The following is a 24,578-nucleotide window of genomic DNA, read 5'->3' as shown; positions in this document are numbered from 1 at the left end:
TACTGTTTGAAGAAGTTTTTTTCTATAGACAGCAATATCACATTTTGTCACTTTTCCTTGGCATTCAGTACTTAAGTGTTATTTTTTCATCGCTCTTGAATATAAGGGTAACGTACAATTCTATATTTTCACACTTTATGCTTAGAAAATCTTTTTTTCTGTTGCGATTCAAAGGACCCACAAGACTTGTTGATTTCTTTTGCAATAACTTGGCCAATTTTAACGAAGTGAAGTAGTTATCTGTAGTAACATGTTTGCCCTTTCCCAGTTCATTTTCCATTATCCGCAAAACAACGTGTTCACCAACAATTGTATCTATATTTCGTAGTTGATCAGTACCAGTATAACGGTAACCATTTACAATAAACAAACAAAAAACATAAATAAAAGTAATTTTAACCATCCGACAGGAATTCAAAAGAAAGACTCGTCGAATTTCCGAGAAATCGATAATAACTTACACAGGGCCAATTTGGCCCCTTCAGACTTCTATGGTAGATTTGTTAGAAAAACCATTTAATATATTTAATAAACAATATTTTATTATGTTAAATAAGGCTTTGTATCAAAATATTAAAAGTCATAAAATATGAAATTATTATTGCCTCAAATAAAAAAACTACAATAACTTGAATTCGCAACAGGGGCCAAATTGGCCCCTCCGACTTTCTAGTGTTAATACGTATTGTGCCTAATAAAAACAAAATAGTCCAAGTATTCTAATAAAACTCTTTCGGTAGAGTGCACTTATAGTCTTTAACTGCATAATTTGAGGAGTGGGGAACTGTTTCAATCAAGTAGTCATTCAGAATTATATCTGTACTTTTTAATTTGTTAATTTTTATAGATTCTAATGAAGATTGTTTAAGACCTTTATTTTGAATATGAAGAATTTGAAACTGTTCATTAAAATAATGAAATATGATCTAGAATATTCTAAGAAGATGAAGTGCGTATGTTTGTATTATCGAAAGCCTTTTTGTGTTCTGCTATACGTTTGTCAAAGGTTCTGCCAGTTTGACCGATGCAAGTTTTTGGACAGTTGCCACATGTCAGTTTGTATACACCACTTTGTAATTGCTTTTTCTTTTGGGTGTTATTGTTCCTAATGTATTTGCTTAAGTTGTTCTTTGTTCTGAAAGCTGGTGTTATTCCTTTATTTTTTATGTGTTTTAGGTACTGGGTGGAGAAAGAGGGATGATGAGTGCAGTGATGGATGTCGACGAAGACGCGGCCGAAAAGATCCTAAGAATGAGAAGAATTAGGGTAGAATATACCTCCTGTCGGGTCATAGAAGCAAGGACAGAAATACCAAGATGCTTGAGATGCCTAGCCTTTGGACACAAGCAATGGAACTGTAAAGGGCAGAACAGAAGAGGATGTTGCTTCCGATGCGGCAAAGATGGTCACATAGCGTCGGAATGCAAGACAGAAACAATCAGATGTCTCAACTGCGATGTGACCGGGCATGTGGCGAATTCAAGAAGATGTCCAAAGTTCAACCGACTGGTTGAAAGTAGGGACCACTAAGGATTAGTCCCAGGAAGAGCGCGCGAGTGGAAACAGTATGAAAGAGAGCGTGAAAAAGTCCGAGTCTAAGAAATGGCGAACACAGGAAATAAGATCCGAGAGCTGAGAGTACTACAAACGAACGTGGGAACGGCGAGATTAGCACATGATCTCGCCGAGGCTGCCGCCGTAGAAAAGAATATCGACGTGCTGGTGACGGCGAAGCCAAACCCAACAGCGGCTAAGAAAAGAGGATGGTTTGTGGATACGACTGGAAGGGCCGCTGTACGAATCTACAATAGAAAGCTGCGAGTGTATGAAATTAAACCGAAGGAAGGATACGTGATCGTCCGGATGGAGAAGATGCAGCTGGTCTGCTGTTATGTTTCTCCGAACATAACAGTGGGTGAGTATGAGAGGAAGATGGACGAGATCATGCAGGAAGTGGGGAACACAGGAGGAGAATGCGTAGTGCTGGGAGACTTTAATGCAAAAGCAGCGGAGTGGGGATCTCCTATCACCGACACTCGCGGCAGGATACTGACCGACTGGGTGGGTACTCTGGATCTAGTAGTACTGAACACAGGTCTGGCGCCTACGTTTGTTAGGAGAGGTACAGGTACGTACATCGACGTGACTATGGCGACACAAGGAATAGCGGCGAAAGCAAGAGGCTGGAAGGTTTTACCAGACTACACCGGAACGGAGCATCAGTACATCGGATTCTCGATAGTCGGGGCGGGAACTACTAACGCAGTCCGCGCGTCTGGTACGTCGGGAGGCGGATGCGGCGATGGAAATGACTGGAAAGTATACGAGGAGCTGATCAAATGGAGAGTTAGCATGATGCAGGGTCAATCACCGACAGTCGAAAACCTGGAGAGGGTAATTAAAGAAGCGATGGAGGGAAGCAGGAGGGGTCGCCGAGATATAAACAAGATGCCCTACTGGTGGAACGCGGACATCGAGACACAAAGAAATGAATGTATAGTCATGAGAAGAAGGCTAACGAGAGCAAGGGGCAGAGCAGGAGTCGATCCTGATGTCATCGAGGAGATCGAGGAGGAGTACCGCCTACGGAAGAGGGAACTCTACAGGAAAATTCGTGCAGAAAAGAGAAGGCACTGGAGAGAACTGTGTGAAAAACTGGATGAGGACGTCTGGGGTCAAGGATACAGGATCGCCATGAAAAAGTTCCATGCGTACCCCTCGTATGAAATGCCTATGGATAAGAAGCTCGAGGTAACACGAGAGCTCTTTCCCGCGGGCAGGTGGCATGGTGTACGGAGAGACGAGGAAGCTGAGCGGGCTGTACCCTTTACCATGGATGAACTTGTCGAGGCATTGGGCGCACTTAAGACGCGCAGGTCCCCGGTTTGGATCAGATATCACCTGAGGCGGTGAGGTGTCTAGGACGGGCGGAGCCCGCGTGGCTTCTGGAGCACATGAATGCACTGCTGGAAGCACATACCTTTCCTGAGCCTTGGAGGACATCGAAGTTGGTACTGCTTCCCAAAGCTGGGGAAAAGTATCGACCCATCTGCCTTCTTCCGTGCGTCGGTAAGCTGTATGAAAGAATGCTGCGGGGACGTATCGATGGCATGATTGAGAGGTCGGGAGGCTTGTCCCCGAGGCAGTTTGGTTTCTGTAAAGGGAGAAGCACGATTGATGCAATCGTGAGTGTATTCGACGCATTGCGCAATAGAGGGGATGAACACCGTTGGGCGGCCCTGTTGTTGTTCGATGTTAGGAATGCATTCAATACGCTGCAGTGGAACGAGGTAATGAAGGCAATGGAGAAGAGAGAGTGTCCTGGATACCTGATGAACGTGGTAGCGGAATATCTGTCTGAAAGAAGAATTATGGTGGAGAAAGGCACGATCGTGGATGTGACGGCAGGTGTTCCCCAGGGATCTGTCTTGGGCCCGACGCTATGGAATCTAGCATACGACGGAATTCTGAACTGTGAATATGGAGAGGGTACGTCTCCCTTCGCATTTGCAGACGATCTCGCTGTGCTGGTAGTGGCGCGGGACGAGCCAGATCTTAAATACCGGGTACGGAAAGCAGGCGGCGTCGTGAAGAAATGGATGACACAGCATGGACTGAAACTCGCGGCAGAGAAGACCGAGGCCATCATTCTGAAGGGGAAAAGGAACAGGCAAAGTGTGGAGCTACAATGTGCAGGAGCGTGTCTAACACCCAAGAAACACGTAAAGTACCTAGGAGTGACGATGCACCAGAATGGAAAATGGGGGGAGCACGTGCAGGTGGTGACCCGGAAGGCTGCAAACAGTGCGGCTGCGTTGGGGAGGGTGATGCCCAACATTGGAGGACCCAAATCCGAAAGGAGGAGGGCCTTGCACGGTGTTGTTCAGTCGATCGTCCTCTATGCAGCCCCAGTCTGGAGTGAGGCGGTAGGGATACGGGCCTACAGGGGGCTCATTACACGAGTGGACAGAACAAGTCTGCTGCGAGTGGCATGCGCCTACAGGACTGTGTCTGCCGCAGCCTTGTGGGCCATCACTGGATGTGTTCCGCTACATGTGTTGGTAGTAGAAAGAAAAGAACTGTATGAGAGAAGAGACCTTGAGCTTACTATGGCCGAGAGAAGACAGGAAAGAGAAAGGTCAATTGAAAGATGGCAGCAAGAATGGAACAACATGGAGCATGTGGCACAGTGGACAAAGATCCTGCTTCCTAACTTAAAGGATTGGATGGACTGTGGTCACAGGCGACTGGACTATTTCCTGACGCAGGTGCTCACAGGACACGGGTGTTTTAGAGCCTACCTCTCTAGGTTTGGAAAGGCTGACACTGACGAATGTCTATACTGCAGACACCCGGACACTGTTACACATACCATGCTAGAGTGCAACAGATGGATAGTAGAAAGAAATAGAATGGAAAGAGAGACAGGTGTGAATTTTTTGACAGTGCGAGAAATGATTGAGAGAATGATTGAAAATAAAACTGGTTGGACTAGCATACACAACTATATCCGTGTAGTGATCAAGAAGAAAGAAGAGGAGGAAAAACAGCTGTACCAACGATAGGGGTGAAATATATGGCGAGTAGAAGGCAGAGGGAATAAGTTTTGACGAGAGGCGAATAAGTGAGATATATTGTATGAGACAGACTGTGGGAAAGAAGCTCAAAAAAAAACCCAATCTTGGGACCAAAAAAAGGGGGAACGGGGAAAATGAAGGGCCTCCTTGCTTACAGTCTGTGGATAAATGAAGGTAAAGTGCTTCGGAAGCGATGTCGACCTTGCAGCGGCCATTCCGTTTTCGGAGCGCTGGATGACAGAGGAGGGTCTGGTTTAGCAGGTAGGCATTCGGCGTAGCCTCGGCGACGAGAGAGCGTTTTAAAGCACCTCGGGAACTATCGCTGGTACTACGAAGAATGAATCCTGCACTAAGGTCAGTCAGGCGGCGTTCTGGACTGAGGTGTCTTTTGAAGATTCCAGACCCCTCCTCTTTAAAGACGAAAAAAAAAAGGTACTGGGTTTTTGCTCTGGTGGTGGGAAGACTAATAATAGACCATGGAATTAATTTGCTTTATTTAGAACCGTGAAGTCAATTTATGTCAAAAAATATGAAGGCTTGACGTCTCTACTAATGTGACGCATAAAGAGATAATATAAAAGGACAAGTTGACGTTGTATGTTATATTAAAAGAATATTATCAATAGCATAACTTAATTAGTATATTTCTACTTACGTCTTATGATATATACAAAGGCAAGGAAGGCGAGCGATTATGTCACCTTGACTTAAATCTTCTAAACATATGACACATTCTCCTTTATCATCAGTCAGTACATCTTCTGCAAAAAAAAAAAGAAAATAATGAATACATTTTTGTCCATATACAACATTTTAAATAGAGACTAGAACTTATTCTTTTTTAAGATATGTATTAAGATAAAAATAAATTCGTTAATTTTTTTTAAACCTTTACAAATGCATTATTCGTTTTCTAAAACCTGCTTAACGAACAACTGATAAAAGTCCGGAGTTAAAACCAGTATTACGTTAATCACCTGTAAATGACTCCTACGCATCGGACCCTGGAGCAACCTGACAACCGTCAAGTACCTGTAGTCTGGGCTGATTATCGGAGAATAGGCCATTTTTGGGAAAAGTTATTTACCAGCAATTTTATTGCTGGAATCGAATTATAAGATCCTATATATTAATAATATAGGTATGCAAAGTCCTCAGATAGTGTGCTACTTTTTTTATAAACAAAATGGCGCACGAAAATCGTGTTTTTTTCAATTATTGCTCTATAACTCCGAAGATTTTAACTTTACAACAAAAACACCTAAATAAAAATTCACCGTGATTAAATTCTGCATAGAGACACGTTTTTTCCGATCTGCTTCGACGAAAATTTTCCTCGGAAAATGCGGGTTTTCCCAACAAAATCTTTAATTTTCAAATAAAGTTTTAGATAAGTAATTATCTACCAATAATTAAATAATTTGGTGACTTACAAGTCTTTTTGGTTTAGATTATAGTTCCAGAAGCTGATGAAAATTAAACGAATATTTTAGCAACAATTCAATTGTTAATTAATAATTTACGGTCGCAATAATAACCAAAATAATTATGATATACTGATCAAGCTTTGAAATCTTATAAAGATGAGATGCCTATTTAATATTTTGTCGACAAAATATGAATTTTTTATTTTTTTGCATAATCTTTAAATGTTTAAAACAAAATAGTTATAAACAAATTAACGTTTCTCAGAAAGTTTTTATTATATTATAATTTAAAAAAATAGCTAAAATGGACATTTTAAATATCTTTACAATGAATGCTTTAAAACTTTTTTGCAACCATTTGTAAAAAAGTTATGAAACAGCAAAATAATCATACGATTACTACTGTGTTTATAATTTTTTTTAATTCTTTCAAAGCGTAGAAGTGAGTTTAAAGTACAAGCTAATTATTTACAAAAATATCATATTATCAGTTTAATAGTTATATTTTAATTAAATATTATAAATATATTTTTTTGTAATTTACACGCGCGAAAGTTGAGTAACACAGTACCGTAGCTAACATTTTTACTCGGAGCGACGACCGGCCGCGTGATGTACACTTTTAATAAATAATGCATGCTTCGTGTCAGTCGCTTCGAGTGAACATTTTAGCTCCGACTCTGTATCAGGCCTACGTTTGCGCTAAAAATTACAAAAAAAAGTGTTTTTAATCTTTGATTAAAATATAACCATTGCACTAATTTTTGACATTCTTTGTGAGTAATTAGGTTGTACCATAGACTCACTTTTAAGCTTTGAAACAATTAAAACTAATTATAAACAACGGAGATTTCGTATATTTACTTTGCTGTTTCATAACTTTTTTGCAAATGGTTGGAAAATTTGTTTAAAGCATTCATTTTCAAGACCTATGAAATACGCATTTTAGGCATTTTTTAAAATTAGAATATAATGAACAATTTCTGAGAAATGTTAATTTGTTTATAACAATTTTTTTTAAACATTTAAAGATTATGCAAAAAAATGAAAAATTTATATTTTGTCGACAAAATATTAAATAGGCATCACACCTTTATAATCTTTCTAAGTTTGATCAATGTCTCATGATTATTTTGGTTGTTATTGCGACTGTAAATTGTTAATTAACAATTGAATTGTTGCTAAAATATTCGTTTCATTTTCACCGGCTTCTGAATTTATAATCTATAACAAGAAAGCTTTTATTTCACCAAGCTATATAATTATTGATAAATAATTACTGGCCCAAAAAATTTATTTGAAAATTCGAGATTTTGTTGGGAAAACCCACATTTTCCGAGGAAAATTTTCGTCGGAGCAAATTGGGAAAAACATGTCTCTATGCAGAATTAAATTGGGGTGAATTTTTATTTGAGTGTTTTTGGTGTAAAGTGAAAATCATCGGAGTTATAGAGCAATAATTGAAAAAAATAAGATTTGTCTGCGCCGTTTTGTTTACAAAAAAAGTAGCACACTATATGCGGACTTTACATACCTATATTAATAATATATAGGATCTTATAATTCGACTCCAGCAATAAAATTGCTGGTAAATAACCTTTCTTTGTACTTTACTAATTAGACCAGCGTATTATAACTATTTTTTTTTTCAAAATTTAAAGATTATGCAAAAAAAAGAAAAATTTATATTTTGTCGATAAAATATTAAATAAGCATCTCATCTTTATAATCTTTATAAGTTTGATCAATGTATCATGATTATTTTGTTTATTATTGCGATCGTAATTTGTTAATTAACAATTGAATTGTTGCTAAAATAATCGTTTAATTTTCACCGGCTTCTGGAATTACAATCTATACCAAGAAAGCTTTGATGTTACTAAGTTATTTAATTATTGATTAATAATTACTTACCTAAAACTTTATTTGAAAATTAGAGTTTTTGTTAGGAAAACCCGCATTTTCCGAGGAAAATTTTCGTCGGAGCAAATCGTGAAAAACATATCTCTATGCAGAATTTAATTGCGGTGAATTTTTATTAAGCTGTTTTGGCTGTAAAGTTAAAATCTTCGGAGTTATAGAGCAATAATTGAAAAAAATACGATTTGTCGGCGCCATTTTGTTTATAAAAAAAGTAGCACACTATCTGCGGACTTTGCATACCTATATTATTAATATATAGGATCTTATAATTCGATTCCAGCAATAAAATTGCTGGTAAATAACTTTTGCATGAATTTTGCTAATTAGCCCAGAGTACTGTTTTCAGTTAGTTAGGGTCTACATCTACATTCTTCTATTTCTCCAGCAAAATACCTGTCTAATGCGGTGCCACACATGATCTATTCCCTATTTAAAATTAATAGTTTGTGGTATTGGAACTCTTGAATGGCCAACTCTGTATATCCCTGTATCGCTGAGGATTAATAATTTAAAATACAAACATCCATCCGTACGACAGTTCTTATAAAATTAGTAGAACATTTTGGTGCTTGCTGCACTCTCTGATTGAACTGGAATGATGATGCGGCTGTAGTTTCGTGTTGCAACGAAATTGAAAATGGTTATTCATTTTTTATTTCCATGTTTACTCTGATTGGAGTACGAAGGAAAACATTCTCGTTGGAACTTTACCGCGCTGGGCAGATGGGACGTGAATTATAAATTGTAAAATTCCCTCAACTTCCTTGGTCTCAGCATCCGTTATGGCTTGCAAATTGTAGAAGCTTCGGAGGTGTTACCAGAGAAGATTTCCATTGTTTTCAATCTGGTAGGATGTAGTGTAACATTTTTGGATGTTGCTTTATAGACCTGTCGCCAGGGGGGGTACAACGGCCTCCTTAATTCAGATGGACTTACCCAAGTTTTTTTTATATATTTTGACCCGTAGAATACGAATTTTTTGGGTAACAGTTGATCCGGATGTCGATAAGATTGTTATAGACAAAGAACTTGAGGAATTACATAACAGCGATTTCTCGCAAATCAAAACATATTTTTGTATTTTTTGGGTCATTTTAAGCAAAAAATATTCCTACAAGTTTTTTCGTAGAATGCATAGTTTTCGAGATAACCGCGGTTAAACTTTCAAAAAATCGAAAAATTGCAATTTTTGAACCCGAATAACTTGTGATTAAAAAATAAAGTAGCAATTCTGCTTACCGCATTTGAAAGTTTAAGTCAAATTATATCGGTTTTGATTATTTGCATTGCTAAAAATTAATTTTTTTATTGTTAAACTAATCTATAAACACATAGTGTTTCCCGTGCCTAATACATGCGTTTTAACGCATGCTACGTAGAAATTGCCTCGCTTGCACTCGTAGCTACTCTACCTACTCGTTCGATTTTAAATGAGAAATCATTGAAAACATCACTCACATACTAGGTGTTTATAGCTTTGTTTAACAATAAAATAATAAATTTTTAGCAATGCAAATAATCAAAACCGATATAATTTGACTTAAACTTTCAAATGCGGTAAGCAGAATTGCTACTTTATTTTTTAATCAAAAGTTATTCGGGTTAAAAAATTACAATTTTTCGATTTTTTGAAAGTTCAACCGCGGTTATCTCGAAAACTATGCATTCTAAGAAAAAACTTGTAGGAATATTTTTTGCTTAAAATGACCCAAAAAATACAAAAAGATGTTTTATTTTGCGAGAAATCGCTGTTATGTAATTCCTCAAGTTCTTTGTCTATAACAATCTTATCGACATCCGGATCAACTGTTACCCAAAAAATTCGTATTATGCGGGTCAAAATATATAAAAAAAACTTGGGTAAGTCCATCTGAATTGAGGAGGCCGTTGTACCCCCCCTGGCGACAGGACTATTATGTGCTATTAGAAAACTTAGTTTTTTGCTAGCAGTTGCCGCTAGGACATCCCTGCCATTTCGATCGTTGCGATCCGTGACTCCACGCCGGGGTTTGTCATAGTTGGATCAGAGAGAGCAGCATATGTGCCTCCTGATGAGAGACTAATAAGTTTCGAAACCGGTAGAGGTGCTTGCTTCTTCTTCTTCTTGTGCCACTCCTATCGGAGATTGGAAATCATCAAGGCTACCCTGACTTTGTTTACAGCTGACCTAAAAAGTTCATTAGTGGTGCAGCCAAACCACTCTCTCAAATTCCGCAACCATGACATTCTTCTACGGCCTGGATTCCGTTTTCCTTCTATTTTTCCTTGCATTATATTTTAAAGTAATGCGTATTTATGACCTCTCATCAGGTGACCCAAATACTCGAGTTTTCTTCGTTTTATCGTTAACAAAATTTCTGGGTCTCTTCCTATCCTTCGTATTACTTCAAGATTTGTGATTCTTTCAACCCAACTTATCCTTCAGCATTCGGCGCTAGCACCACATCTCAAAACTTTCAATATTTTTTATGTTGTTCTGTTTGAGAGTCCAGGCCTCTACACCGTATAATAGCGTGTTAAATACGTGGTGTTTGTGGTAATAGGTGCTTGCTGCACTGTTTGATTGAACTGGAATGATGATGCAGATGTAGTTTCGTGTTGCAACGAAATTGAAAATGGTTGGTTATTCATTTTTGGTTTACATGTTTACTCTGATTGGAGTACGAAGGAAACCATTCTCGTTGGAACTTTACCACGCAGCAGATCGGACGTGAATTATAAATTGTAAAATTCCTTCATCTTCCTTAGTGTCAGCATCTGTTATGGCTTGCAAATTGTAGAAGCCTCGGAGGTGTTACCAGAGAAGGTTCCCACTGTTTTCAGTCTGGTAGGATGTAGAGTAACATTTTTGGATGTTGTTTTATGTGCTATTAGATTGAAAACTTAAGTTTTTTGCTAGCAGTTCCCGCTAGGGCATCCCTGCCATTTAGTTTGTTGCGATCCGTGACTGCACGCCGGGGTTTGTCCTAGTTGGGTCAGAGAGAGCAGCATATGTGCCTCCTGATGAGATGCTAATAAGTTTCGAAACCGGTAGAGGTGCTTGCTGCACTCTCTGATTGAACTGGAATGATGATGCAGCTGTAGTTTCGTGTTGCAACAAAATTGAAAATAGTTATTCATTTTTGATTTAAAACAATTTTCAATGATTATTGCACAGTAATTTGCTCCAATTTCTTTATCGCCTTCCTACAACAATCCAGTTTATTTTTAGATGGTATTATTCATTGACGTATTCTCTAATATACATACTTATCAATAATCGAACGATATGATGGATATAGATAAATTTTAATAAGGAGAAAACATTTTATTACAGGATATCGACTTTTATCAGAAACATTCTATAAAGGTATTCCATTTCTTGCAAAAAGGAGGTGGTTATTAGTACAGTTTTAATGAAATTTTAAGGCATCATCATTATTGGTGCTACAGTCCTATAGTAGAGCCTAGACCTTTCCGAGTCTATTTCGCCCCTCAGCCCTATACATTTTCAACCTTTGACCGTTTGCTGCACCTATTTTTCTAGGTACCCCCGTCAAAATAGCCCCGTCAAAAAAGCTCCGACAAAATAGCCCCGACATAATATCCCGCACACAAAATAGCTCCGACAAAATAGCCTGCAGACAAAATAGCCGCGGAATAGCCCCGACAAAATAGCCCCGACAAAATAGCCCCGACAAAATGGCCCCGAAAAAAAGCTCCCTTCAGAATTCATCATGAAAGAATTCCTTTAAAGTACATTTTTTCGGAAATGGTAATTATCCTCTATTCAGATGTTTATCTTAACCTCATTAAATAAAAATTGTCTTTTCAGAGAACTCGAGTGCTGTCTTTCCTGCCTCTTGGAAGTTTGAACATTTAGGTTAGCGAAAATCAATGTTAATTTATGATATAAACATTTTTTTCTGTTTTCGGCAACAGTAAAATACATTTTAAATTATATAAATTAAATACATCCTTCCTTTTTGTCAAATAATTTAAATTAAAAAAAGTTTTTGGACACCTTGTATAAATAATTATGTAATTGTTTATAAGAGACTATTTTAGCCGGGGCTGTTTTGACCGGGGCTGTTTTGTGTGCGATCTATTTTGTCGGGGCTATTTTGTTTGAGGGCTATTTTGTCGAGGCTATTTTGTGTTCGGGCTATTTTGACGGGGCTTTTTTGACGGGGCTGTTTTGACCGGGCTATTTTGACGGGTCACGATTTTTCTAGCATCATCACCTACAACACCATTCCATTTAAGATTTGGCCTACCTCTTTGTCTATTTCTCACCGGCTATGACATGAGAATTCGTCATGTGGGTTGTTCTGCTGCGATATTGCTAGATATCCTGCCCATCTTGGTCTTCCTATTATTGTTATGAGAGATATTACGTTTTTACCACCAGATATAATTTTCATATTTGTGGTATAGTTGTATCTCCTCCTCTAAATACCCTTTTCACAGATGTCACCGAATATTCCTCTCAGGAATCTTCATTCAAATATGAGCAAGAGGTATTTATCTCTCTTGGATATGATCCATGGTTCCGATACATATGTCAGCACTGGCAGTATAAGGTTTTTGTATATTGCTATTTTTGTTTACTGGCTTCAGTTTCTACTTTTCATATTTATGTTCAACTTAGAATAACACTTATTTGCCAGAACCGTATTTGCTCCGTTTGATTTCTTCCTTTATCGAGTTGATCATCAGGGACCATTGTGCATCAGGGAGCCTCCGTATGTCAATTTGTCCCCACTTTATGGTACCAGTTTGAAGGTGGAGTTATTAACAGTTAATTGGGGACTTATGTTTCTGACTCTGTTGTGGGTGTTAATGCCATCATTTTGGGGTTTCTTTATTTAGTTGTAGGCACATATTTTTGAAGTTATACTTCTTTAGGCGCGATTGAGAATAAAATTTCATAATACTGCGCGCATGTGCACACAGACAGTGTGGCGTTTAGTTGCTGAATCTTTCAAGTTATGTATAAATGTATCAGTGCAAGAAAAGGTGTGAAAAGAATATATTAGTGTTTTTAGTAAATATATTTATTATAATTTTTGTGTCTTCGGATTTGTCTTCCTCAGGAGTAAGATGAGTATTATTAAAACATTTTACTGTATATTTATTATACTTGTCTGTTTGTTACCGTGAAGTGTCATTAGGTACGTCCGAACCGATACAGACACAGTCCTCGTAGCGTATTTGGTATAGCATTCGGCCAGAGATCGAGAGGTCTTGAGTTCGAGTCCGGAGCAATCCTATACTTTTTTTTATTTTTTTTTGAAAGCGGTAAGCACTAAATTAGTTTGGTGTTTAAAAAAATTAGAACAAACTGTTTAAAGTATATTTATTTTTAAGAAATCATATAATAGAAGTATAACTTCTTACGTGAGTACAAAGTACACACACATTCTTTTTTTTTGAGGTATTTGAGAAAGTGGTGTACATTTCTTCTAGCTTGTCTGCTGTACGAGAAATTAGGTATAAGAAAATAGAAAAATCGAGAAAGTATTCGGATGAACAGAACAGTTATTTTACCTAATCAAATTATGAAAATGCAGATAAACAGAAACAAAAAATATCTGGTACACACTCCTGTTTTCTGACTATTCAGTTGTGAGATCGAGACCTTGCATATACACCGGGAGATATTAAATAGCAGTTCGTCCACGATTTTTTGAGTCCTGCCCTTTGCCATACTGGAAGGTTAGAGAAGGTGCGTACAATTTGTGGAAAAATCCACGAGTTTCCTGTGACATTTTCTTGTAAAAATTAGATTTTTTCCAAGGCGTCTCTCTAACTTCATATTCACAAACATATTAATATTATTTGTTCATATCATCCCTATCGACAATATAGAAAAGATAACTGGAGAGGAAAAGAGAATTGGAGAGGAAAAGATAAGAGAGATCGACAACTATTAACGCTGCCATGCTTCTGAGCACGTTCTCTAAATTATTGGAAGCGATGTCTCCTTTGTAAATCAGGTTCCAAGTAATCTTCAGTTCCTTAACATGTAATTGCGTCTTGATTTGGTTCCAAAGTTTCGGTAGTCTAGGAAAACGTCAACCCTGACATATCCAATAAAACAGTGTTAAATTGATTTCTAAAATAGTTCAAATTCGAAGTTGTCATAAACACAAAATTCGTATTATTCGTCAAGGCTTGGAACGATTTTCGAAATTTTGTCCATATGCGTAAAGAGTACTTAGACAGAGAAAATATTCGGGTAGAAAGAAATGGATGAACGCCGGGAACGACTGAAGCATGCGTAGTGTAGGATTTTCAAAGGCGTTTCTACTTTTGAGCAACTGCACACAATTTCAATAGGTTTGTTCTAGCAAACGGTCAAACTAGTCAGACACCGTCAGCAAACAATTGGTCAGTGAGAAAACATAATACAGTCACCAGTGCTATCCCCTCTACTCGCGCTGGTCCACTATTCCCTGATGGTTTCAAACCGTTTGAAACTGATGCTAGAACAAACCTAATACCTAACTTATCTGGGTTGCCCTTTCTCGTTTGCTTCCTCTCGTTTGCTTCATGAAAGCTCAAAAATGACTTTCGGTCAATTTTATAGGTTTGAAGAGGTTTTTTCGATTATCTTGAGAACATTTCATTAAAAAAATTGAAGGATACGCCCAAATTGCTTTTATCTGTCACATAGCTAGATAAAAAGTGACGACCATGTCTAATTTACTATTAGTATAATATTACTAAATGATTTTTTCAACGAATATACATTTAACTTGACTGATCATTCATCTGAATACTCCGCAATGTTTTATCTATTAAGGAACACCCACTACGGCCTTTTATGTAAAAAAATATAAAAGAAGGTCAAACGATGTCAAAATATGTCAAAATAATTACCAGAGGACGGCAGTTCTCGCCAGTGGCGCACAACCCCCCTACACGCGACACTATATACATATACACGAAATTTTCGATTTTCTAAATCTGACTGAATTGAAAATTGGGCCAACTCCCATCTTAAAGTTCAGGAAAAGACTCACCCATCCATATGTCAACCATCCATTTTGGTCCAAGGCTGTGGATTTTACGACCCTTCCTATTTAGGGTCTGTTTTTCGTTCTCGTAAAAATATATAAACTCGGCTCAGTATAGCCGAAAAACTGAAAAACTAAACTTTGAAAATTTTGGTTTTTTGACAAATACTCAAAATTTCAACCTACGAATTGCGCCAATAACTGAGCGTTTGTAGAAGGGCTCTAGACGAATCTAACGGTGTATACCTCATATCTGGGAAAATTCGAATTTTTAAGTTATAGGCTTCATAAGTATGATCAAATCTATTTCCTATGGGAAAAACGGTTTTACAAGCTTAATAATTCCTGTAATAGCTTCAGTTATCATACTTGACCTTAGATGCATCAGATACTACTTGTCAATACGTTTCAAACTCAAGTTTAGTGACCAAAATCGATTAAGCCGTTTTGAAGTTATTTTAAGCTACAAAAGTATAATCCAATTAACGATTACTCTCGAAATGGTTTATGTAGTTGTAGTGATTACGACGCTAAATTTGATCTGGTACCGGGCAATACGAGTTCATTTACCGGCCATCCCAATATTTTTTTTTCAATCTATTTCGAATAGAAAAAAAAATCTAGTGTACATTCGATGGGCACTAGATCATTTGGGAGATAATGCGACAAAGGCGACCATTTATAAAGCTTAACGTGTAATCGAGAAACATTGCATTCAACTTCATATTACATTTAATTTAAAAATAACTTTGAAAAACTCCTGATACAAGAATAAAAAACCGCTAAACGCCATAAAAATGAGTGGCGCATACACTATTCCAGCTACAAAAGATCTGATATGAATATTACGTGGCGCGAAAATGTATTTTCATTTTGATGCAAAACAAAATTCTAGTTTTATTTTAAAATATTTTTACATAATATTTGCTAAATTTGAAGTAAACGCGCCACAAAAGAGTTTCAAAATTCAAACTGTATCGAAGTTACTCTTTTGTGGCGCGTTTAACTTCAAATTGGCAAATATTATGAAAAAATCTTTTGAAATAAAACTAGAATTTTGTTTTGCATCAAAATGAAAATACATTTTCGCGCCACGTAATATTTATATCAGATCTTTTGTAGATGGAATATTGTATGCACCACTCATTTTTACGGCGTTTAGCGGTTTTTTATTCTTGTTAATTATTCTACACGTTTCATTCCAATTTTATCCACTGTTAATCTCTTTCAAAAGATAGTATACTATGACCTTTTCAAACACAACTTCAAAACCGTTTCTTTTTCATTCGCTATCGTTTCTTTGACATCACGAAATCGCAGTCGATATAGAATTAATAAATCCGAAGTCTAGACATTCCTCTCTGAACCTTCAGTCGACCAGACGAACCCTTTTTATATCTCCGCTTTCCCCAGTTCACTCGTTCGAGAGAGTTTTATTTTAATCCAACTCCCTCGTCTGATAAACCTTCCACGAGAGCGGAAAATACATTTCTCTAACCACCTGGTGTTTTGTTTTTCTTTAAACCAACGCAACGGTAGTCAAGAAATCTATTACAAGTTTGTTTACACGTGGAAATTAAGTCTTGTTATATTGAAAAATATGTCTGTAGTTTTTCTTGAACTTGTACATAGTATAATTCATAGCTTTTAATCTAAAACTTCATCGTTCTGCATCAAACAGCATTCGTCTGTCATCTCTTACTCTCTGATGATTTTTCTACTCTACATATATCGGTCATTATATAGGGTGCACCAAAAGAAGTAGAACAGTCGAATATTGCGCGAAATTTACATCGGATCGAAAAACATAAAGTGGCGTATCTTCGCGAGACTCTCGCGCGCTCCCTGGCTCGCGAGGCAAACTTGGCATTTGCCTCGCGCGGCGCACCCTCCTTAATTTGTTTTAAATCAACTTGTACATACCGCGCGCGGTATCTTGAGCTAGCTAGTACAACCGTACAAGTAGCACCGTAGTTAATTTAAGTAGCTAACAGCTAACAATTTTATAAACAAAGCTTACAAGAGTCATAAATAAAAACAATAACAAATACAATTTACTAAAATTATATAAATCGTCAAAATAAATAAAATATAATGAAGTGAAACAAAAAACAGTAACAATCTATTGCACAATTTAAAAAAATTGCAAATTGCATAATCTACCTTAAGAAATTTAATAAGTTAAGTTAAGCTGCTGCATATGACACTCAAATATAGATTAAGATTCTACTTATACATAAGAATACTGTAATTTCTTAGTTACTGGTTAAAAAACTCTGCTATTGAATAATATGGTCTTTCAGGTAGATAGGCTTTTGTCAATTTACGGAACTTGGGGAAAGATGTTGCAGATTTAAGTTGTAGAGGGAGATAGTTGTACAGTTTTTGTGCAGAATATAATATAGATTTCTTTACTAACTCACTGGACGGGATCGGTAAATAGATGTCAAAGGTAGAATTTCTGGTGGAAATGTTTACGAATTAAGCAAACAGTTTCTAAAATATATAAAGAAGGTAGTGTTAGAATCCTGTGATCTTCGAAGTAGCTTCTGCAATGTGTTGTTCTTCTGACGCTTAACAGATATCTTATTGTTCTTTTTTGTAATTTAAAAATAACATCGGATTGGGCAGCTGTACCAGAACCCCAAAAAGGAAGACTATATCGAAGATGGGACTCGAACAAATCAAAATATGTTATTTTGGAAGAGGCTAAATTTATTTCTTTCGAAACAGATCTTATCGCATAGCAATCTGAGGATAGTTTCTTGCTTAATATATCGATATGAAGGGACCATTTAAGGTTGCAACCTAAAAAAGTACCAAGAAACTTTACAGAATCAACGATACTGATCTGGCTGTTATGAAGAGGTAAGGGTTGAAGAGCTCCTTTATAGGATAATGCTACTGTTTTATCTACGGTAAAAGAGAGTAAATTAGAATCGGACCAGGATATTATTGTGAGTAGATCAGAAGTTATAGTAGCATGAAGTGATACTGGTATCATCAGCAAAAAGAAAAACTTTTCCATCGATTTTTAGACTAGTCATGTCATTAATAAAGATAAAGAAAAGTAGAGGACCCAATACTGAACCTTGTGGTACCCCACATACAACATTTTTGAGACTAGAGTCTGTATCATTTGCTCTAACCAGTTGTTTCCTATTATACAAGTAAGATTGAAACCAGTTGAAAGAAATGCCTGGAATTCCTTTAAGGCTACGGACTATGGCCAGACAAGCGACAATTTACGTCGCTGTAAGAGCAGTAAAATGAAGCGCGAAAATGGGTCCCATAGTGAGTGTAGTGGATGACCAGAATGAGCTGTAAAATATCGTGGAGCGACATAGCAACATAGGATAGGACCCATTTTTCGCACTTCATTTTACTGCTTTTACAGCGCCGTACATTGTCGCTTGTCTGGCAGTAGCCTTAAAATGTCAGCTGCAGCTACAGATGGAACGCCAGGAAAAAGAGCTCAAACCCAGAAGATAATGTATCATTACAAAATACCGGTCGTGAAAGCATAAACTCCTTGAATAACTATGTGAAATGAATTAATTTATAACTAAAAAATGAATAACCATTTTCAATTTCGTTGCAAAACGAAAACACAGCCGAACCATATTCTAGTCCAATCAGAGAGTGCTGCAAGCACCCCTACCGGTTTCGAAACTTATTAGTCTCTCATCAGGAGGCACATATGCTGCTCTCCCCGATCCAACCAAAACAAACCCCAGCGTGCAGTCCCGGATTGCAACGAACGAAATGGCATAGATGCCCTAGCGGCAACTGCTAGCAAAAATACTAAGTTTTCACTCTAATGGCATATAAAACAACATAATGCTATTCTACACCCCACCAGAATGAAAACAATGGGAACCTTCCCTGGTTACACCTCCGAGGCTTCTACAATTTGCAAGCCATACGGATGCTGAGACTAAGAAAGATGAGGGAATTCTACAATTTACAATTCACGTCCCATCTGCTCAGCGCGGTAAAGTTCCAACGAGAATGGTTCCCTTCATACTACACATAGAGTAAATGTAAATAAAAAATGAATAACCATTTTCAATTTCGTTGCAAAACGAAAACAGCCGAACCATATTCTAGTCCAATCAGAGAGTGCTGCAAGCATCAGGAGGCACATAAGAGTCTCTCGTCATGAGAGACTATTAAGTTTCGAAACCGGTAGGGGTGCTTGCAGCACTCTCTGATTGGACTAGAATATGGTTCGGCTGTGTTTTCGTTTTGCAACGAAATTGAAAATGGTTATTCATTTTTTATTTACATTTACTCTATGTGGAGTATGACGGGAACCTTTCTCGTTGGAACTTTACCGCGCTGAGCAGATGGGACGTGAATTGTAAATTGTAGAATTCCCTCATCTTCCTTAGTCTCAGCATCCGTATGGCTTGCAAATTGTAGAAGCCTCGGAGGTGTAACCAGAGAAGGTTCCCATTGTTTTCATTCTGGTGGGGTGTAGAATAGCATTATGTTGTTTTATATGCCATTAGAGTGAAAACTTAGTATTTTTAATTTATAACTATGTGTAACTGTGTGAAATGGATTAATTTATAACATAGGTACTCGACTTTATACGATTCCTTTGCGTAAAATATGGTTAAGCAGAGAGAGAAAAAAATAAAAAGCGTTTAGATGAGTATGTATTAATAAGATGTAATAAGGAACAGATTTTTTTTCATTATTAAATAAATCCTACTTCTTATCAGATAGATATTTCTCAGTAAAATTCAAAGACCAACAATCCAGCCTCTGTCCTATAACTCCGGAGTTCCGCAAGGTAGTGTTCTCGGGGCGCTGCTTTTCTCACTCTGCACAGCCGATATACCGGAGTCTCATAATACTACGATCGCTTCCTTTGTTGATGACGTAGCAATACTAGCTGTAAATGAAGATCACATACAAGCCTCACAAGACCTGCAACACCATCTGGACATACTCAGTGAATGGTACACAAAATGACGAACAAAAGTAAATGAAACAAAATCATCTCAAATAACGTTTACCAACCGCCACAACACATGACCACCAAAATGTGTTGCCAAATACCTTGGCCTCCATCTTGACCAACGTTTTACTTGAAAGAAACATATCCAGACCAAAAGAAGACAACTAGACTTGAAATTCCGGCAAATGTATTGGATCCTTGGACGCAGATCAAAACTCAACATCCAAAACAAACTTCTTCTGTTCAAAGCAATACTCAAACCTATTTGGTGCTACGGACTACACCTCTGGGGCTGTGCAAAGTCAACATCACTAGATATCATCCAAAGATTTCAGTCTAAAGTTCTAAGATCAATAGTGGATGCACCATGGTATGTAACTAATCAAACACTTCACGAAGACTGAAATATACCTTTCATCAGAGAAGAAATCCATCGAGCCACGGAGTCACAAAATGAGCGTACCATTCACCATAACAATGAGTTAGTAAGGGAATTATTCCATAGTGGTCCTGCCACAAGGAGACTAGATAGAACCTGGCCTCAGGACCTATTTTAGTCTCTTCTTCATGCCCAAAAACATGGAACAAATTTACTTAATACTCTTTTAATGGTGTAGATTGTAAATAAACATAATATAAAAAAAATTATTAAATACAAAAACAAAGTACCTACAGTCGGGAAAATGAAAGAATACCCATGAACGATCACATCAATCACATACAATCACATATATTTTGTATTTGCTGTTCTTTTTCTATAAATAACAAACGAGAGAGATAGATTAATAATTTTCTTAATAATATGTGTGTATGTTAAACCATTTTGGTATCTGATAAAATGTTATCTATTGTCGAATGTTGTGCAAATAAAAATGGGTACTTTTTTCATTAAGTTATTGCATATCTGACACCAGGTTGTTGAAATTACATGGGAAATAATGTCTATCGTTGGCATTGCGAATGTTATTAATAAAAAGCCATGTAAATAATCCCAAACGATCCTTATCGTAAACAAAAAGCACATGTCTGTTTAGGTTTTCAAACAAATCGCCTTGGAAGTGAGTGAACTTCTACGTGTCAACGCCCAGTGGATTCAAAAATAGCTTTAAGGTCATTTATCTGTTTTAGCAAATATTTCGCAGCTATTAGAGTTAGTTCGGAAACAAAACAAGAACAAGAAATACCGTTGTGAACGGCGAGAAAGACGACTGTTTAACAAACGGCTTTTATCTGAAAGATATACAGAACACAGCTGTTTCTAATGAAAACAGGAGTCATTGGTAATCCCGAAAACTCATTTCTCTGGCAAAAGTTTTGCAAACGTATTTTTAAATCACTTTTATCTTAAAATGATATAGGAAGGAAAAACCCGGAAGTGTGTGCGAAAACGTTTTTTGTGGGATTCGCGGGAATAGTGTTTATTAAGGTTTCATGAGTAGGGGTCGCCAACTTCTTGAAAATTTCAAGATCTTGTCTTGATCTTGTCTTGATTTCAAGACAAGATCAAGACAAGAAGTAATTTTAGATTTCAAGACAAGAGAAGAAAATTTTATGTCAATACCAAGATTTCTTGTCAAGAGAAGAAATCTTGAAATATAGGCCAATCAAGTTAGGTTTTTACTAGACATAACGGAAAGGGGACATCCATAAACTACGTCGTTGAGAAGAGGGAGGGGGGGGGGCTTGCTTATTTCGACGAAATACGACAGGGGTGGGGGGTATGAGTGCACATTCGACGTCGTTTAATATATTGATGTATTTAAATTTGTCGCTATTGTCTCTATAAATATAATTTTTTACTAGCTTTTACTAGCGTTAAAGTATCAGATATTCATATAAAAACGTATAGTTTTTAAAATGAAATTGAAAATAAAACAAAACGTTTACGAATAAATACACCTTTGTTAAAATTAAAAAGAATTCTCTTATTATAGATACTTTTATCGCATACATTTCGTTTTTATCAGTCACAGCCTTAAAATAATATTAGGTAGCACTTCTGTACAGGACAACAAACAATAAGACATTGTTCTTTGGGTTTAAACAAGCGCTTCTATATATACAGAACAACCTCTGGAAGCAAATAATATTAAATTGTTAATTCATTTATGTGCTGCATACTGTGTGTGAAAAAATAGTTCTGAAATAATGAATGGAAATAAAATATTGTGTTCTATTTAGTTAGTAAGTCGTATTTATACTTAGAGAAGATTTAATACGCAAAATCTTGGTCCAATGCTATTTAAATGCATTCATTTTTTTCGAATACTCAGAAAACGAATAAAAAATTTTGAAAAATTTAAACGCAGATTGAGAGATTACATTATTACCGTGGGCTAAAAGTTCGTCTGTAAACGACGAATTACGACGGAGGGGGGGAGGGTATTAAAAAGTTCAAATTTTTTACGACGTAGTTTATGGATGCCCCCAAAAGACGAGGTTTGACAGTTGAAATGTGTAGTATGAGATATTATAAAAAGACTACCATCTTTGGATTCATCAATTTTTTAGTGGAACATTTTTTAAATAAACAATCAAAACGTCAAACTTAGTTTTTTACTCATAACTTAAAAACTTGTTTATTTAGAAATTTGACGTCCACAGGTAACTTTCTCAGAAAAAAAAGATACATCGAATGAGATACGCTAAATAAAAATCGGTTAATAAACAAAAAAGTTATTGCAAAACGGATGACAAAATCACTGTTTTTGAATATAGTTAATAACAATTTTATTGTTTGTTAAAATACGTTTTAATATACCCAAAATTGAGGGCACTATGGTGTTTAAATGGTGTGCAAAAAATGGTCCAGATATGTTAAATAGTTTTCGTAAAATTGAATTTGTTTTTAAAATTTTTTGAAAAACGAGCTAATTTCTGAGGCTGGTCCAGTTAATATGGCTGAATGTATTTCAATAATCCGGGGCTCATTTCCTTCGTTAAGATGTATGCTAACAGCTTATGAAAAAAAAGTAAAAAAAAATTACATATACGTACCCAAAATTACTTGTTAATAAATAGCAGTTTTTAAGCTTATAAACAATTACAATAATTTCGTAGAAATTAGATCAAATTAAATGGCAATAACAAATACGGAAAGCTGGTTAAAATACACAACTTTAAAAAAAATTTTAGGTCCTACGACCCTTGGGGTCTGAGATAGCCCCTTTTTTTGAAAAAATCACTGTTATGTTAATTAACAACACTAAAAGCTGAAATTAACCAATCTTTTATAAGAAAAGCCAAAGTTTTTAACAAAGTTTTTAGTAAGAAAAAATGTTAAAAATTGTTTAAATAGGAGTGTTGTCAACACAGAGTATTTTGCGTTCCGACTAAAGTAAAAAATAGCGGGCGTAGTCGACTGACTGAATAGTGGGCGCGGTTGGCGACCGGCATGCGGCAGCAACTATTAAAATTACGTTATCCCGACCACAAAAATCCACTTTAAGGTGAATGACAAATTTTCGTCATTCCTTATGTTTTCGAGGTCTCTGAATCCGAATATGGAGTTAATTTTTTTCTAGAATTAGTGGAACATGTTCAAAAATCAAATTTTATGCAAAAATGCGAAAAATCAATTTTGATGATTTTTCAATTTTAACTCACTGTATTTTTGATCGCTGTAAATATTTCCTTTTGAAAATTTTACTGTGTTATCTTTGAAGCATTTTGATAACAATGAGATTTGTTCAAAATGACTCAACACGTTAAAAGAGAAGTTGTTAATTTTTAAACATTTTGTCGTCAGATTTCGTTAGTTTCATGTTTACTTAAAAAAGTTTAGTGACAAACTTTTTAGTTTATAATTTTAATTAACACAGAAATAAAATATAATTTATGAAGAAGTTTTCCAAAAAAAAAATTGATTTAAAATATGCAATAGGAAAAATGTTATGTGACTTTATAGACGAGCGGCACACCCCAAAAAAGCTTATTTCTCGAGATACTGATACTAATTTTGGTCATACTTCATATTTTTGATGGTGCTCAAAACTAAAATTAGAGTTGTTTTGAATTTTACGTGGGGGAACATTATCAAAATCGCAACTTTACCCTAAAAATAAAAAAAAATCACGTTTTTTTTTGAGTTTAATTTGCTGCAACTCTGTTCCATTGTAATATTTTTTTCTGATATTTTTATAGTATATATTTCTCACCTTTCTGAAGACAATGGGACCTGCTTCAATATTTCTGTCTTGCCATAAAGAAAGTTCAAAATGTTTTATAGAAAAAAAGTGGTGTAACTTTTAATTTTAAGAAAAACGTGATTTCATTTTTTTTTTATTTTTAGGGTAAAATTGCGATTTTGGCAATGTTTCCCCATCTAAAATTCAAAATAAAACTCATTTTCGTTTTCAGCACCATAAAAAGTATAAAGTAATACCAAAATTAGCCATTCACCACACCGTGGTTGATATCTCGAGAAATGAGCGTTTTTTTGGGGGGATTACCACGTACCACTCGTCTATAAGGTCGCGTAATTTTTTTTCTGTTGCATATTTTGACTTTGAGGCCTTTTTATTGTTATTTTTTAAATTTAATTATTTAAAATATAATTTTACTAAATAAATGTGCAACATAATAATATTCATAAAATTCAAGTTTCTACCAAAATATATAAATATAATATTAAGCTTCAAATCCGGTATACTGTCAATGTTAAAAATGGGCTGCAACGGTC

General features: G+C 36.1%; 1 protein-coding gene across 1 annotated transcript in view; it reads right to left on the bottom strand.

Moving 5' to 3' along the window:
• Positions 1–24,578, bottom strand: part of LOC114327115 (E3 ubiquitin-protein ligase ZNRF1) — a 209,077-nt gene that overhangs the window by 33,899 nt on the left and 150,600 nt on the right. Inside the window, exon 3 of the mRNA XM_028275617.2 lies at positions 5,233–5,338. Coding sequence (XP_028131418.1) covers positions 5,233–5,338 — 106 coding nt within the window. The remainder of the gene's footprint in view (positions 1–5,232; positions 5,339–24,578) is intronic.

This window comes from Diabrotica virgifera, chromosome 7, assembly GCF_917563875.1.
Source record: "Diabrotica virgifera virgifera chromosome 7, PGI_DIABVI_V3a".
NCBI classification, from domain to species: Eukaryota; Metazoa; Arthropoda; class Insecta; order Coleoptera; family Chrysomelidae; genus Diabrotica; species Diabrotica virgifera.
Note: the sequence above shows the minus strand (reverse complement) of the source record. Positions and strands in the feature narration are given on the sequence as shown.